This window comes from Ranitomeya variabilis, chromosome 5 (assembly GCF_051348905.1).
Source record: "Ranitomeya variabilis isolate aRanVar5 chromosome 5, aRanVar5.hap1, whole genome shotgun sequence".
Taxonomy (NCBI): domain Eukaryota; kingdom Metazoa; phylum Chordata; class Amphibia; order Anura; family Dendrobatidae; genus Ranitomeya; species Ranitomeya variabilis.
The window spans coordinates 229,877,943-229,896,470 of NC_135236.1; the positions used below are offsets into that span (position 1 = coordinate 229,877,943).

Sequence of the window (18,528 nt, forward strand, 5' to 3'; positions counted from 1 at the left end):
TTATTCATGTATAAGATAAAAAATTGTGTTCAGATTTTGGAGCAGATTCTACTTAAATTTCCACATGGAGAACCCTTTAAATACTCGTTGCATAAGCTTAATGTTGTTGGTAATAGTTTGTGCACTCATTTTCAGGTGGATTCTGCCTGAGAAAGCGCTGCCAAACTGCTGCAAAGAATGAACACGATGCACAGCAATGTAAATACTTAATTGCTGTGCACACGTTCAGTCTGTTATTACGTTTAACAGCGTCAGTTTGGAAACTGTGGAGAAGTTAAAAGAATCAGCGTGTTCATTTTTTTCAGGGGCTTTATTTGGAGGCCACTCTCTGGTTAGGCTATGTTTACACATGGCGTTTTTGCTTTTTTTTTTTTCTGCAGCAAAACCTGCTCTCTTGGCAGTAAATAAGCTGCAGAAAAAAAGCAGGTTTTGCTTAGTTTTTCTTGAGTTTCTTGCTGCCTTTTTCTCATTTTTTTTTTTCTGCTGCTGTTTTGTCATGCTACATGCCTCTTGTGCGTGCTGATAGTTTAGTGACATAAAAAAAATCATATTCTACTTCATAAGTTTTTGGCACAAAACCTGATACCTGCATTTTTTTCAGCATTTTTTTTTCACCACCGAACACTAAAAGTGACATGCTCTATTCTGCAAAAACCAAGCAAAGCACAAAAAGAAGCTTACGTGCGATATTTCTGAAATCTCAGACTTTGCTGCTACTGCAAAATGCAGCTGAAAATTTGCATAAAAAAGCAGCAAAAACGCCACGTGTGAACATACCCTTAAGTTTAAATTACAAAAAGACTTTGCAAAAACAACGGCCAGAGCGCCAGCGAAGTTGATTTAGGACAGACTACAGGCGTCTTCCTGAAGCAGCTTTTCCTAGGTGTCTCGGACTCCGTGTGCATGTACCCCAGGAGTGCACCTGATGCGGTTTGTTTTTCACATGGAAAAAGAATGTCCATTTTTGAGGCATTTCTAATTAGAAGAAAATGCTCCAAAGTTTGATTTTATAAGCTTACCTCTATTGTTAATATTGTTTAAAGGGTTGCCCACCCCATGATATTGATGTTCTATGGTTGGGATAGGTCAACAATATAAAGTAGTGAGCACCTCCTCCTTGTTGACCTCCTTTTCTCAGTTATACATGTTTTCCAAAAAGCTGGGTGACCGCTAGTTTTGTGACCATTACTGTTCACCCAGGGGCGCTATCCCTGCTTTAAAGTGGTCAGACAGGAGTATTTGAAAGGCTAGGAAAAGATACCACTTGGCTTGTTGGCCAACGGTCCTAGTAAGGGGCTTCCACACTGCAGAGCCATGGGCTCAGCCTATATGGCAGTTCAGGGGTGGATGCCATCTTTCTACCCTGCACAGCAATAATTTGTATATCTCCATCTGATATGTTGCCCATACATTTTGCTAAAAGCTGGACCTGCTGGCTTGTAGGGTGGGCTGACTGTTGCTCCTCAACAGATGTCAGAGAATAATTTTTATTTTTGAGGGCTATAAGCCACTGCTGGAGCTACGTTATATCAGTATTCTCCATTCTTCCCATTGAAAATGCATGAACTCTTGGCCAAGCCAGAGTTCCTAAGTATGGAAGGTTTGGGAACAATGATGGTTGGCATAATAAACATTTATAGTCTAATGTAGATGGGGTAACGGGGCTCCAGATTCTCCTGTAACAGATATGGGGTTGGGTGGAGAAGGTTCAGATGTGTAAAATTTGAATGTGTTTCTTTCACTCAGAGAAGTCACAGCCAGAAATATTTGGGGTCCGCTTATTCCTTTCTATCCTGAATATACCGCTACTTCCATGCTGTCTTCTCCAAAAAATACTATGTACCTGCAGATGGTTGTGTTCTCCAGGTAAATGGTATTTAGGCTACAGTCATGGCCAAAAGTATTCACACCCCTGCAATTCTGTCAGATAATACTCAGTTTCTTCCTGAAAATGATTGCAAACACAAATTCTTTGGTATTATCTTCATTTAATTTGTCTTAAATGAAAAAACACAAAACAGAATGAAGCAAAAAGCAAAACATTGATCATTTCACACAAAACTCCCAAAATGGGCCAGACAAAAGTATTGGCACCCTCAGCCTACCTACTTGGTTGCATAACTTTTAGCCAAAATAACTGCGACCAACCGCTTCCGGTAACCATCAATGAGTTTCTTACAATGCTCTGCTGGAATTTTAGACCATTCTTCTTTGGCAAACTGCTCCAGGTCCCTGATATTTGAAGGGTGCCTTCTCCAAACTGCCATTTTTAGATCTCTCCACAGGTGTTCTATGGGATTCAGGTCTGGACTCATTGCTGGCCACCTTAGAAGTCTCCAGTGCTTTCTCTCAAACCATTTTCTAGTGTTTTTTGAAGTGTTTTGGGTCATTGTCCTGCTGGAAGACCCATGACCTTTGAGAGAGACCCAGCTTTCTCACACTGGGCCCTACATTATGCTACAAAATTTGTTGGTAGTCTTCAGACTTCATAATGCCATGCACACAGTCAAGCAGTCCAGTGCCAAAGGCAGCAAAGGAACCCCAAAACATCAGGGAACTTCCGCCATGTTTGACTGTAGGGACTGTGTTCTTTTCTTTGAATGCCTTTTTTTCTCCTGTAAACTCTGTTGATGCCTTTGCCAAAAAGCTCTACTTTTGTCTCATCTGACTAGAGAACATTCTTCCAAAACGTTTTAGGCTTTTTCAGGTAAGTTTTGGCAAACTCAGCCTGGCTTTTTTATGTCTCGGGGTAAGAAGTGGGGTCTTCCTGGGTCTCCTACCATACAGTCCCTTTTCATTCAGACACCGACGGATAGTACGGGTTGACACTGTTGTACCCTCGGACTGCAGGGCAGCTTGAACTTGTTTGGATGTTAGTCGAGGTTCTTTATCCAACATCCGCACACTCTTGCGTTGAAATCTCTTGTCAATTTTTCTCTTCCGTCCACATCTAGGGAGGTTAGCCACAGTGCCATGGGCTTTAAACTTGATGACACTGCAGGGTAGACACAGGAACATTCAGGTCTTTGGAGATGGATTTGTAATTTGGTTTCTCAAGTCCTCAGACAGTTCTTTGGTCTTCTTTCTTTTCTCCATGCTCAATGTGGTACACACAAGGACACAGGACAGAGGTTGAGTCAACTTTAATCCATGTCAACTGGCTGCCAGTGTGATTTAGTTATTGCCAACACCTGTTAGGTGACACAGGTAAGTTACAGGTGCTGTTAATTACACAAATTAGAGAAGCATCACATGATTTTTCGAACGGTGCCAATACTTTTGTCCACCCCCTTTTTTATGTTTGGTGTGGAATCGTATCCAGTTTGGCTTTAGGACAATTCTTTTTGTGTTTTTTTTTCATTTAAGACAAATTAAATGAAGATAATACCAAAGAATTTGTGTTTGCAATCATTTTCAGGAAGAAACTGAGTATTATCTGACAGAATTGCAGGGGTGTGAATACTTTTGGCCATGACTGTATGTGCACACGTCCAGGATTTCTTGCAGAAATTTTCTGAACAAAACCGGACATTTTCGGCAAGAAATCCGCATGCGTTTTTTTCGCGTTTTTTGTGCGGATTTTTCTGGAGGTTCTCAATGCAATAATATAGTGGGAAATCCGCAAAAAATCCGCAAAATTAATGAACATGCTGCGCTTTTTACCGCGATGCGTTTTTTCATGGAAAAAAACGCAAAATATGCACAAAAATTGCGGAATGCATTCTAAATGATGGGATGCATATGTATGCAATTTTATAGCGAAAAAAAAACGCGAAAATACGGAACGTGTGCACACAGCCTTAACCTCTTTCTGACCTTGGACGGGATAGTACGTCCGAGGTCAGATCCCCCTCTTTGATGCAGGGCTCCGGCGGTGAGCCCGCATCAAAGCCGGGACATGTCAGCTGTTTTGAACAGGTCACATGTGCCCGCAATAGCGGCGGGTGAAATCACGATTCACCTGCCGCTATTAACTAGTTAAATGCCGCTGTCAAACGCAGACAGGGGCATTTAACCGGCAGCGCATCGCCGAGCCCCGTCACATGATCGGGGGTCAGCGATGTGTCAGAATGGTAACCATAGAGGTCCTTGAGACCTCTATGGTTACTGATACAGGCCTGCTGTGAGCGACCCCCTGTGGTTGGCGCTCATAGCACACCTGCATTTCTGCTGCATACCAGCAATCTGATGATCGCTGCTATGTAGCAGTGCCGATCGCGTTGTACCAGCTTCTAGCCTCCTATGGAGGCTATTGAAGCATGGCAAAAGTTTAAAAAAAAATGTGAAAAAAATAAAAATATATAAAAGTTTAAATCACCCCCCTTTCGCCCCATTCAAAATAAATCAGTAAAAAAAAATCAAACCTACACAGATTTGGTATCGCCGCGTTCAGAATCGCCCGATCTATCAATAAAAAAAAAATTAACCTGATCGCTAAACGGCGTAGCGAGAAAAAAAATTCGAAAAGCCAGAATTATGTTTTTTGGTCACCGCGACATTGCATTAAAATGCAATAACGGGCGATCAAAACAACATATCTTCACCAAAATGCTAGAATTAAAAACGCCAGCTCAGCACGCAAAAAATAAGCCCCCACCCGACCCCAGATCATGAAAAATAAAGATGCTACAGGAATCGGAAAATGGCGCAATTTTTTTTTTTTTTTTTTTAGCAAAGTTTGGAATTTTTTTTCACCACTTAGGTAAAAAATAACCTAGTCATGTTAGGTGTCTATGAACTCGTACTGACCTGAAGAATCATAATATAAGGTCAGTTTTAGCATTTAGTGAATCGAGCAAAAAAGCCAAACAAAAAACAAGTGTGGGACTGCACTTTTTTTGCAATTTCGCCGCACTTGGAATTTTTTCCCTGTTTTCTAGTACACGACATGCTAAAACCAATGATATCATTCAAAAGTACAACTCGTCCGGCAAAAAATAAGCCCTCGCATGGCCATATGGATGGAGAAATAAAAAAGTTATGGCTCTGGGAAGGAGGGGAGCAAAAAACGAACACGGAAAAAGGGAAAATCCCAAGGTCATAAAGGGGTTAAAGAGGTTGTCCACTACTTTAGCATTGATGACCTATCTTGAGGATAGGCAGCACTCACCATAGCGATCGTGATTCTTAATGTCGTTGTCTCCACTTTGAATATAGAATGCCGATCAGTATGGTGAGTGCTGCCTCTCCTTTCACATTGCACCCAGATTAGTTGTTCCACCAGACTCCTGAGGAGCTGTTAAGCAAGGTACATTGTGACGGCATCTGTCATGGTGCTGCTCTTTTCTTCACCACTGACTATTCAGCGATATCTTTAGGATAGGTCATAAATGTCTGAAGGGTCGGGGTCCTGCACCCCGCATCACCGTCAATCAGCTGTTATCAGTGGCAGAGCTGCACCCTCTTCTGACAATGGCCACCGCAGGGTACTGTACATCTGCCTCCTATTGATTTGAGTTGGAGGCGAATGTACAGTACCAAGCTTCGGCCACTGAGTATTTTGGGCCGCTGACGGGGATAACAGGTGATCGGTGGGGTTGCCGGGTGTAGGACCCCGACTGATCAGACATTGATAACCTCCTAACGATATTTAATCAATGCAAAAGTAGTGGACAACCTCTTTAAATCATGTCTGGCAGGCTTATTAAAAGCGCGGCTGCAAGGCAATAATAGAATTTTATTATCCCTGCAGTCGCTTGCTTCCAGCCATCGGGGAGGTACAGAGCGGTTCCAGTCACCGCTCGCTATACGCAATCACTCTTCTGCACGTTGGTTGGCAGCCCGCTCTGTGCACACATACTCTGCAGAGCTGTCTGCCAATGTGCAGTGCCGCTGCTACAATGGACCCCCTGACATGATGTAGCTGCTGATTACCCCTCTATCTGCAGGTAAATGGCACTTTTTAGTAAAGGTAACAAGTTACCTGTGATGTTTTTCAGCTTTAGTGAGTATTTTAGGAACTGAACAAGTAATCAGAGTACAGTGCAGCTCTCCATGTGCATTATGTCCTTTATATCCCCAATGTGAACATTCCATAGCTATGCATGCAATTCATGGAAATAAACCCTGCTGAAAATTCAGATTCTGGTCAGACTGAGATTAAGTAGAATCAGTAACTTACAGAGACATTTAACATTTCTGAAGTTTTTAAAGTCACGATTTCAAGGGTTTTATACTTTATTTATTGCAGATGTATAGAATGGAAGGAAGCCTAGATTTAGTATCTGGTTCCTAGGGGATTTTTACTGTAATAGAAACTGTAAGGCCAGTGTGCCCTGTATGGTGTATTTGATACAGATGGGAACTACAAGTGAAAAAGGGCATGCAGACTTTCCATAGTTTTGCATTGTGGTTATTGGCCATAAGTTCATTTGATGACACATTCCACTTACAGTAATTAATAAAAAAAATGTAAAAGACATTAAACTTTTTAACATTTTTTCCCATATCTCAATCTGTATTTAAAATAAAATGCGTAATCTTCCAGTATTCACACTGGCCTCTGTGGCTGTGTTACTCCTCCTTCTTGTCCTTTCATGAAGAGTTTTCAGCAGGCTCTTTATCATCAGAGGCAGGATTACAATGACTAGTAACACCTCCATACAGAGCTGGTAACACAGGATCTGCCTGTCACAATAGTTGTCAGAGCTGACCCTGCGATTTGATCCCTCGCTCAAAATTTCAGAAGCTGTTTTTTCATCAATAGTGGGGTGATGTTGTAGTTTGGGTTGTGTAACAATGGTTTGCAATACATTTATAATACTATTATTAATGCTTTCACTCCCAAATAATTGTCCCCATTATCCCGGTATGAGAGGTAATGCAGGAAGCGGAGAATGTGGACCGTGCACAATGTTTTCAAAGGATTTCACAGAAATTGAAGAACATTGTGTTACAGGAATGTACTACCCGAGTGTTCGGAGAAGGAGACCTAATCCTCGTGGCAGACAAGTCATAACATGGAATGTGCGTTGTAAGAGCTGCGTTATACAAAATCCCAAATTACTAGTCATATTCTTTTCATGCCGTTAGTACAGCCTCGGTCACATTAAAGTCCTGTTTTTATGTTGAGCGTCGATTTTTATTATATTTTTTTATTAATTTATTTTTTTTTTAGTCTGAATCCTAAACAGTAAAGATGTACTACTAGGAAGACTTTTTACTATAAGAAAACCACGTTCATCTGCTTCCCTAGCAGTACTATAATGTAATATCTTCAGAATCTCACCAAATCGGCAGCTTGTAAGACTGGGAAGAACGTCGGATCCCCTTGTGTAAACTCCCACCACATTGCAACAGGATTTGTCTTCGTTATATTCCAGACGCCAATCATTATCCCTGAATTGGAGACAAATGTTTAGTCACTGGGACCCAAAAGTTTAATAAAATGGGGACCTCAGTCTCCTGTAACTCCCCACTAGCATGTCCTACAAGCAGAGGAGTTGTGTGGAGTAGACACTTTGCAGGTTAGCAGCCCTGTTAAAATTCCTGAGACCCAATGTAAAATACTTGTTATATTATCCTAAGGACAAAACCGGCTACACATCATGTGAAAACCAGGTAATACACGCTACATGTAGGCACCCAACTCTCCTGTGTTCCTGCACGCGCCTGTTCATACTTACAAAAGCAATGATCCAAGTGATGGACTTACAAGATGGAATTGTTGTGAAGCAGATTTTAGATCAATACTTTATATTATAATGTCACTCTAAGGGGGTAATGCCAAAATCACAAGTTATCCCCTATCAGTAGGACAATGATGGAGGTTCGACTGCTGGGACACCCATTAATCCTGAGAATGGGGCTAGAACAGGCTCTAAAGTCCCTTATTAAATGGAGTGGAGGCGCACATGCTTAACCTTAGCTACATTAATTGTCAATGGGACTGCTGGAAATGGCAGAGTACTGCAGCCCTCTGTTTTCTCTGCTGGTCCCATAGACAATGAATGGTGCAGAGGCCGAATATGTGCTCCTCCACTCCATTCAACACTGGGCTGTAGACGTTCCAGATCTCCAGTCATTGGATTGCTGGAGATCCCATTTGTCGTACTCCCCTGTATCAGCAAGGTATCCACCATGACATTAGATGACATTCCGACTCCTCAGACTCTGGCGGTATAGGCTTACTAGCAACTTACTGTGTATTAGGTGCTTAGTGTTAATTTCTGCAGATTTCAGAGGGAAACAGTGATTGGGCATGTTAAATTGTCTGTTTAATTTTTGGTTTCAATTCCTCGAATGGAAGCCTTTGATATAAGCCACCGTATAAAGCGCATATATTAGCGATTGGCTCCCATACCTGGACAGTGAACTGCAAGTGTTTGTGTAAATTCTGGTTATAGGCAGTTTTTTTATTTTTGCTTACATGGATGCCCTAATTTACAGAACTCTGCAAGAGAAATGTGATCTGTCTTCTATACCTGTTTTATGGAATTTTATGCTCTATTTCATGTTTTGCAGTGGAGCAGCTACAAGTGGGGGAGAGAACGACGGGGATGAGCTGGACCAGGACTGGAAGCCCCCAGACCCAGAACTTATCCAGAAGCTTGTTGTACAAATAGAGTACTACCTCTCTGATGAGAATTTGGAGAAAGATGCCTTTCTATTGAAGCATGTGAGAAGAAACAAGATGGGATTTGTCAGTGTGAAGCTACTTACCTCTTTTAAAAAGGTATTTTATGAATGGAGTTTGACATTATTAGATGTCTGTCCTAAATGTAGTAAAGCATTTTGGGGTTTGGTTTTTAAAGCGTAAGGTGTTGTCCACTACTCCAACTTCCATCTTCTCAATCCCCATGTTTCCCTCTTGTAAAATAACACCTATACCACCTCTATTCCAGTGGTCTCGGCACTGGCTCTCCCATAGATTGCATGACATTATTGCGTCATGCGATCCCTGCAGCCAATCTGCGCCATTTCTCTTCCTTCCTGCAGGCAATGCCCCAGGTGTCGTCTTTCAAGAAGTATGTAGGAGGTACAAGGCTTCTAATTTCCACTTTTTATGTTGTAATTTAGATTTTATTAGCACATGTCAAGTGACAAAATTGTCCTGGCTACCAGAAGCGCAAAATGTTGAAAAACACCCTGGCCGCGAAGGGGTTTAGTAATGTTCTGCACATTCACTCTTTAGTAGTGCAGTAGCAGCAGGCAATGATTTAGATCCATCTAGCTTTTTCCTCCATAATGTTTGTATAATACCAAGCTTGCGTTATAAACTAAAAAAAATCAATGCAAGGCATAAATGTACAATATGTCAGCCAAACAAGTGTTGATCAAAGCTACCTAACAAAGCTGGTCTTCTTATATTTAACAACCAGTCTGTGCTCAGCTTTCATTCATTAAACTACCCTGGAAAAAGAACTGCATTGGAACTGGTTATGGGTGACACGGCTCGACTTTCTTTGATAAACTAGACTAATTGTGTACAGAATTTATAGATTTATATAGTTATCCATGAAGTATTGTTTCTCCTTGCAGAGATCGACATGCTAAGCATGCCAAGATGAGGAGACTTAATGCCGCAAAGCTCCTCTGGGTAATATGCTAATTGTGCAAATTGTCTCTTCAGAGAGGAAGAGAGCTAGAACTCTAGTGCCACCTATTGGAAGTTAGAAATCCTACAAGTCAGTTGACCCTTTAATGAGCCTTGTCACATGACTTAGGATAATAGCTAAACCAGAATCTCAATTTGCAGACACTGTGCTTCGGGGTACTGCCCTTCGTCAGTGTGACAAGGCTTGTTAAAGGGTCAACATTGACTTGTAGGATTGCTACCTTCCAATAGGTGGCACTAGAGTTCTAGCTCTCTTCCTTTATGAAGAGACAATATGCATAATTGGCATATTTTCCAGAGGAGCATTGTGGCTTTAAGTCTCCTCATCTTGGCATGCTTAGCATGTCAATCTCCGCAAGGAGAAACGATACTACTTGGATAACGGTCTGACGCCTCTCACACAGCCAAACCAGATCTCCACTTTGCACTGACGAGGGGCAGTACCCCGAAACAGTGTCTGCAAATTGAGATTGTGGTTTGGCTATTATCCTAAGTCATGTGACAAGGCTCGTTAAAGGGTCAACATTGAGTTGTAGGATTGCGACCTTCCAATAGGTGGCACTAGAGTTCTAGCTCTCTTCCTCTCTGAAGAGACAATTTGCATAATTAGATTTATATAGAAAAGCCAATGCTATGGTAACACCAACATAAATAATATTGCATAGTTTCCAAGGCTCAGGATATTTAGGGTTAATACAACAAATTCTAATGTTGTGTTCTTTTCAGGTAAAGCATCTTACCCGTGACTGGAGGACCACTGCCTACGCGTTAAGGTATTCTGATATACTTGAATTAAATGAAGATAACAGGAAAGTGAGACGAAAAACGCCAGTTCCTGTCTTTCCTAGCGAAAACCTTCCCAGCAAAATGCTCTTGGTCTATGACCTTCACTTCATTCCTGAGCTGCAGTGTCTAAATAAGGAGCAGGAAAATGGTGGGATGCAAGAAAAGATAATGGAACAGCTACTAAAGAGCTTTGGAGCTTTTGGAAGCATCTCCTCGATCCGCATCCTGAAGCCTGGTAGAGATCTTCCATCGGATGTGAAGAAATTCAGCAGTCGTTATAGTCAGGTTGGGACGAAGGACTGCGCAATAGTTGAATTTGAGGAGGTGGAGGCTGCAATAAAGGCACATGAAACCCTTAATACTGAAAGTGACACAGATGATGGTATAAAGGTTGTTCTAATAGGCATGAAGCCACCAAAGAAAAAGATTCAGAAAGACCGAAGCAAAGAGGAGGATGCAAAAAATCTTCGTAAGAATAGATCTCTCAATAAGAGGGTGGAAGAGTTACAGTATATAGGAGATGAGTCTACAGGGTATAGCACCTCAGAGCCTGATAGTAATCCTAACTCGCCAATGGTGGGTCGAAAGATTCAGTCATCCAATAAGCTGAGCCCCTCTGCCTACCCAAACAATCACCTGAGTCCAAATGCTTCACCTAGAAATAGCCCCTGGAGTAGTCCTTGTGGTCAACGTAAAGGGCTCAAGCAGTCTCCTCTCGCTGACAGCATGAGCCCTGAAGTGTCGCGGAGGTCTACAGAGTACTCCTCAGACAGCAGCATCACACCATCCAGTAGCCCTTGGGTTCAGAGAAGAAGACAAGCCCAAACTGTTACACAGGAAAAAAGCCCAGCATGTAGTCCAATGCTTGGGAGGAAGATACAGAATGCAGATGGACTGCCACCCGGGGTCCTGAGGCTGCCGAGGGGTCCTGATGGTACAAAAGGCTTCCACAATGGAACAGAAAGGAATAAACTTGTGTAGACTCTGAATTCCATGCAACCTTATGGGACTTGCAATTCTACCTGTCACCACCAGCCATTAGTACTGAAGTCTCATGTATGCAAGACCGTGCATGTGGATCCTCCAGTATTCCAGGGCTGGACAAAGCTTCTACCTGGGAAGAAATGGATTTGTAGAAAGACTGATAAAAAGTCTGTATTTATTATTTTTTTATCTGATTTTTCATGGGTACGCATACTTTGTACAGTGGCAGCAGTTATGCTGTATTATATTTTTATTTTTATTTTTTTTTGTTAAACCCTTTTAATTTCTATGTCAGTCTTACTGGGTATCTGAAGCAATTGCTGTTCATTGATGCTTATCTAAATATTAAGGCCAGGAACGCAACAGGTTGCATAATCTCCAAAGCCTATTGGCAGCTATTACTAGTTTATCCAATAGGATGTTGTCAATCTTTCTGCGAAGCTCATTGTACACTTCCAAAGACAGACGTGTATAAAGAATGTAGATTTTCCGTGCTGTGAATTAAATGAACTTCCACAAGCATTGAAGCATCTTGTCTTTGACTTCTTGCTACCAAACGAACCAAGTGTTAAATATTTGGTCAGGAAGTCCTGAAATTTTGAGGCTTGGCATCATGGTTTGTCACATTTTTATCATGTGACTATTTCCTAGGTAAGGAGACATTGAAAGCATCAAGTAGCTCAATACATTTTCAATAGCTGTGAAGCTGAAAGTTGCTACATCGTACCAAATCCTCTAAGGTAGGTATAGTAGACTATATGCTGTGCTCATAGCAGGAGTAAGTATAAAATCAGAAGTACTTAAAGGAGTTGTCTAGTCTAAAACTGCAAGTTTGCATACTTTGTCACGTTCAGACTAGACTGCATCTGGTCTTTCTTAATACACTTGCATTGAGCAAGGCTGGATACAGTCTAGTTGGCGTGTGACCACATGTATGCAAATCGTGTACTTGCAGTCATGCCTCCTCTTCTCCCAGTGCCGGCACTGGAGAATCTTCCAGAATGCAGTGTGTGCAATGTGAGGATTTGCAAATCTGCAGTCACATAGTGACTGCAGACTTGAAGTTTTACATCAGACAACCCCTTTAAGTGTCTTAGAGGAATTGCATGGATGACAACATATAAAAGATCCTTTTGATGTACCAGGGTTGCAGCATGAAGCCTTTTAAAGGAGTTGTCCATTTTATCGTTCTTTTTACAGATGTGTTGGGGAGTTTATTTTGTGCCACATAATTTATAAGTATGACCGGTTCCTCTCCTGCACTTGTTAGTGTTACCCTCATCAGACTGCACAGGGCTCCTATTCTCAAAATGTCTGCTGATGGAGGAGCGTGTGACCAGACCTGTCCAGCTGCCTCCAATAGAAAATCAGCTTTACCACCTGAAGTGTTTTTCTATTGGAGGAGGCTGATTTACAGGTCTGGTCACATGACTCTCCACCAGCTGCTATTTTGCAGCTTTGCCATCTGAGATGGTACTAACAAGTGTAAGGCTACGTTCACATTTGCGTTATTGGGCGCAGCGTCGTCGACGGATACCAACGCATGCGTCATGTGCCGGTATGCGTTGTAATGCGTTTTACGACGCATGCGTCATATTGACGCACAAGACAGGGCGCAGGGGACGCTACTTGTGGCCTTTTCCCTGCGCCGAAACTCCTGATCTTTACTATCTTATGACAACGCATGCGACGCAAAACGCTGCGTTGTGTACATGCGTTGTTGGTTGCGTCGCCGACGCTGCGCCCAACAACGCAGATGTGAACGTAGCCTAAGGGAGAAGCTGGAATACTAAAAAATAAAAAATGACAACCCCCTTAAAAGGTGGTGTCCCAACTGGCATCATGTTGACTTAGACATCTGATTGTTGCTTACATTATTTAATATTCATGATACACAGTCACTTTTACTTGTTCATCATATCATTACAAACATATATTGTTAACTATGTTTTAAGATTGCCATATTTTCCCTAGTCCTTTTTGGGCCCAATGATTGTGGACAATATATTAGAAACTTAGAACCGATTCTTCTGGACACTTATTTATACTTGGACATTCTAGAACCTGGAAAAGTTTGTTGTCAGAGTGTTTGTTACTAAAACTGCACTTAAGATTATGGCTACACCTCCAGGAATCCACAAAGAACGAACATGCTACAGATATAAAGCACAGATCAGTTTCTGTATAGAATTTATCCAGTGTGGATGACTCTTGAGATCTTACTTTCCTACTACTGTAATCTGCAAATATGAATAGAAAATCTTTCGCATACACTGGGTCTACGAGGTAATGTTTCTTGTTCTGGAGAGTGACATACTGGTCATGACAAGCCAAGGTAAGGAGGCTTATTCGCCATGCAATGCTCCTCTGGGAAATAATATGCAAATTGCCTCTTCAGATGCAATTTTTCATTAATATTTAAATATGCATATTTTCCCAGAGGAGCATTGCACAGCAGTAAATAAGCCTACATCCATTGGCATGCCAGGGCCGGCATGTCACACTCAATAAGGAGAAGCATTACCCCTTATGATATGTGCCCATGATAGGAAGAGCAGCGTTTTGGACAGAGCTCACCTGCGCTGCATCCAAAACGTGGCATTCTACATTGGCACAGTGGATTTATAGAATTCCCATGCCCACTGTTCTCGTGTAAACTCGCCCATGGCGTGGATTTACGAGCCGCAGCATGTCAAATATCTGCAGTGGAGAGGCTAGTCTCTGCTGCATAGCTTCACCCATAGCCATTGATTAGATGCGGTAAATCCACATGGTTCGCTGAACACGTGGATTTAACTGTGTGATTAGGAGGCAGTGAAAATATGCTACTACAGGTATATCCTGATTGTGGGGACATAGCCTTAAACCTCAGGCCAGAGCCTCTCACCTAGCCAAATCAGAGTTCATGCTTTGCACTGACGAGGGGCAATACCTCTGAAACACCATGTTTGCAAACTGAGATTTTGATATGGCTTTACGTTTTCATCGCCTCAGCTGAATGATTTACAGCTACTAGCCAACTTGATTACATGTGAGGATTCCCTAGCAACCTGGCAACCCCCACATGTACTCAGCCTGGCTAATAGCTGTAAATCATTCAGCTGAGGCGATGAAAACGTAATCTCCGAACACTAACAAATACTCGGTCACCCGAGCGTGCTCGGAAAAACCTGAGCATCGAGTACACTCATCACTAGTGGTCATAAATCAGCCCAGATCATAGAAAGCTGAGCACTGCACCCCTGCCCTCAGACAAGGCCACTGACCACATTCTGCAGATGACCATGTCCTGTGATGCATAGAGGCTTTATAAGCCAAAGTCCAATGTTGGTTTTTTTTTTTATAAATTAAACTCTACAGCAAAAAGTTTTCACTCCAAAATACATGTATTTACTGTAATTAAAGGGGCGGCGAAGAGTTGTTTATTTGTAAGTACAACTGGGACAATCCAGTATTTTAACACTTATATGGAAAATGGGCAGACAGGGCCGTCAGAACTTTCCTTGGCAATAGTTCTTGTTTTCTCTACCATGCCAATAATTTTTTGCTGGCAGTTTTGGCAATATTCGACTCCCAGCTGCTGCCTTCTCGCCGTGTTCTAGCTCTAATTCTCTTCAAATGTCAAGGAAATGTTATGAGAACATCCCAGCTGTTGGCTTGTGATCCAGCTTAGAGCAAAGCTCCATTTCATTGGAACTGATCTTTATTTTTCTCTCGACTGTTGAAAGACCTACTTGATAAAGGTGTAGACACGTTCTATAAAAATGTATACATATGGAAAACATTAGGCAATTGCTATATTTAAGTAAATATATACCACGGACAGATGGTGTACTATACCTAGGGAGAGCCTCAGAACTTAAAGGGGTTATCGGGGCTTTGCTTATCTGTCATATTGGGCTAAGAACTTACCAGCAGCTACGATAACTACAGCCTGGTGCCGATGTCTGCCAGCACAGAGCTCGGACCGCTCCTCCCCACGTCTCTTACTTCTGGTGACGTCTGCTCGCTTGATGGGGCGTCACTGCCAGGGTTGTGCTGCAGACAGCTGTCAATCAGCATGATGTCGACAGAGGAGAAAGAGGAAGCCAGAGAATCTTCGCCTGAGCTGGGAGAGCTGGTCTCTGGGCAGGTAGTCACCAACCTACAAATATTGGCAAGTGGCTAAATTGTGATGGCTAGGCAACTGGGTCAGAGCATCTCCAAAATGACAGGGCGTTTGGTGTGTTTCCATCCAGTATGGAGTGTGATCCACAAATGGTGCCGACAGCTTATTGATGGTTCATGTCATCAAACGCTGAAGAACAAATTGCTGAAATGCTTAAAGGGGTTGTTTAGACAAAACTGATAAGTCTGCAGTTACTCTGTGTGGCTGCACCCACTGGCCGGCAGTATATATAACACATACATACCCCTCTGTTCCCATCTCTAGAACCAACGAATGCTCGCAGAGCATAGTGCGTGTTCTGGGTGGGATTCATAAGTCGGCAGTCACACAGAGCGACTGCAGACTTATGGATTTGGACTGGACAACCCCTTTAAGGATGACTATGATAGATGAGTATCAGAACAGGCAGAGCTGCTTATCTGCTCAATGCTTGTCCCTAAAAACAACTTGAAAGGTGCAGGTGAGAATCAGAACTAGCCCAAAGAGCAATGGTTGAAGTTGGTGTGGTTTGATGAATCAAGTTGTTACTTCATATGAAGAGGTGTGTGAGGGTCATTTACCCTGCGAAGGGGCACGAGCATGCACAGTGGGAAGAAGACAGGTTGGAAGGGCAGTGTAATGTTCTACTGGATAATCTCATGTAAATGTTACTTTGACAGGTGCCACTTTGAGGGATAAGGCAGATTTAAGGGGGTTATTCAGTACAGTGATATTGGTTATTTGGGATATTTCATCACCACCGGGCATCTCCAACAATCAGTTTCTATCAACTCTGACAGCTGGATGTAAATAGCTTATGAGATGGACCTGTAGTGAACGTTCCCAGGTACAGCAGATCAGAATGATATTCCTAAGCAGCAGCGGTCTCTTTCTGCAGGATGGTGTGTTCAGGAATGGTGTAAGGAACATAACGGCAGGACTTCAACGTTTCCATTTTTGATACGAAACACAGATTGAAATTACCCCAGCAAGTCTATGGGTCCCTAAAAATCTCCGCTGGCACACGGATGGCATCACTGTGTAATCTGTGTGTTGTCTGTGATAAACACTGCAATAAGAGCAAACTTTGTAATTTATTCATTTTTTTCAAGTAAGAAAGTTACTGATGAAATATTGATGGTATCGGAAAAATAACACCCGACACCAGCCTCTGATGGCACCGGCCTCTGACGACACTCGCACTGTGTTTTTATGTAAAATCCCAAAGGCCTGGACGGGACCTAAGGAGGCTAGTTATGTAGTTGTACTTTATGGCTGCACCTGAGAGACACGTTGGGAACCTACAACTATGGTTCTCCCATTTCCCGGATGTCTTTTGCTCCCTCCCTTGTAATTAGCATTATGGCAGAGATAAGTCTGTTACATATCCGCCTGCAAGATCTTCTTCCATACATGGAGAATGACTGCATGTGGCTTGTGCAGTGCGGCAGGAGTATACACCATGATACTGGGGTCGTGGTTAGTCCAGCAATCACAGCTCATGGACCCCAGATTGAAGGGTGCACCCTATGTTGGCCTTTAAGACAGCACTATTCTGCATGGTATGTGAGCGGTTCAGACATATACAGTAATGATGGCTATGTACTCCAGCCAGATGTGTTACATCTTATATATATGTACTTTCAGGCTGTATTGACTTCAATCAACTTAAAAAACAAACACAATCAAGTACATGGATTTCAAAGAAGAGATCAATATTAGTAAAATGTTTTTTTTCTTTTACATGTCGGTTAAGTCTATGGACAAAATGTTTCTGCACTGAGCCTGTAGCACATCGCCCCCTGCTGGATGCTGCAAGACAGCAGTAATTGTCTTCATGTAGTATGTCCTTCTGTATGGCACATGGAGCGGTCCGCATTCAGAACGTGAATTTGCTTTTTTATTGTCTTTATGTAACTTTGATATTTCACTTTTCTCCCAATTTTAATTTGACTATCGTCTCCCAGTAGGCCTAATATTATGTACATAGTATCTGATATAAAGTACTAAATGTAAAAAAAAAAAGAGAAATGGTTGCAATCACTGGTAAATAAAAATCTCCTTTATTGGTACATTTAATTAAAACATACCCGCAGGAAGGTACTCGCAAGAAACACTGGACGATGGACCCGTTGAAGTGCAGGAGGCACGAAATGGCCGTCGACCAGAGTGTTTCTCGTGAGTACCTTCCTGCGGGCATGTTTTAATTAAATGTACCAATAAAGGAGATTTTTATTTACCAGTGATTGCAACCGTTTCTCTTTTTTGGACATTATTTGCATTGCTTTTCTCATGGTCTGCACCCGATCACCCAGGGGCATGGTGGAAATCACTGTCAGCTGAAGCAGCTAGCCACAGGTGTCACAGTAGTGTCGGTTTATCTCCTGTTACTGCGATAAAGTATAAATGGATTGTCATTATTATTTAAAAAAAGAGAGAACACAGTAGTGTGACAATAAATGGCTTCACCCAACCACTAATCATGAGTGGAGAAAAAGTTTTGGTGTGATCATTCATATTCTCTGAAAAAAGGCCAAGAAATAAAAAATACTGCGGGGTATGTAAACTTTAGAGCACAACTGTATGTCTGCTGTGCTGAGACAGCATGTACTTGCTCTGCAGTGAGCTCAGCTTGTCAATACATTTCACACAGGAGTTACCTGTCTGGTCTGTACTACTCCTGTGTGAGATATGTAGTTCACTATATTGGAGACCAAAAGTGAAAAAAATGATCCCAAATAAAGTGGTACTTTTTAAGAATAAAATGTTATTTTTATTGATACAATAGTTTAAAACCATACAAAATGAAAAGGTACTAGATACAATGAAAAAGGGACCTAAATGCCATGGGGTGTCCCAAAACAATGACCATACAACAAGTAAGGCAGTGTGAAAAAATTAGAGTAACAATTAGTATAAAGTGCCAGATGTATTATGAGACAGCTTGCAGGTGTGTATGTGAACCATTAGATTAGTAATATAAGGAATAATTCCTAAAGTGTGCACCATATGGCTCATAAAATAACGGCTGCATTGGCGTGCTTATCTACAATAA

The 18,528-nt window shown here is 42.0% G+C and overlaps 1 protein-coding gene across 2 annotated transcripts in view; it reads left to right on the forward strand.

The window, feature by feature from the left end:
• The window catches only part of LARP6 (La ribonucleoprotein 6, translational regulator), a 49,940-nt gene extending 38,092 nt beyond the window's left edge, over nucleotides 1-11,848 (forward strand). For both annotated transcript variants that reach the window (XM_077263873.1, XM_077263872.1), the window contains exons 2-3: nucleotides 8,464-8,674; nucleotides 10,283-11,848. In XM_077263873.1, coding sequence (XP_077119988.1) covers nucleotides 8,464-8,674; nucleotides 10,283-11,323 — 1,252 coding nt within the window. In that variant the 3' untranslated portion in view covers nucleotides 11,324-11,848. The remainder of the gene's footprint in view (nucleotides 1-8,463; nucleotides 8,675-10,282) is intronic.
• Nucleotides 11,849-18,528: the final 6,680 nt, after the last annotated feature.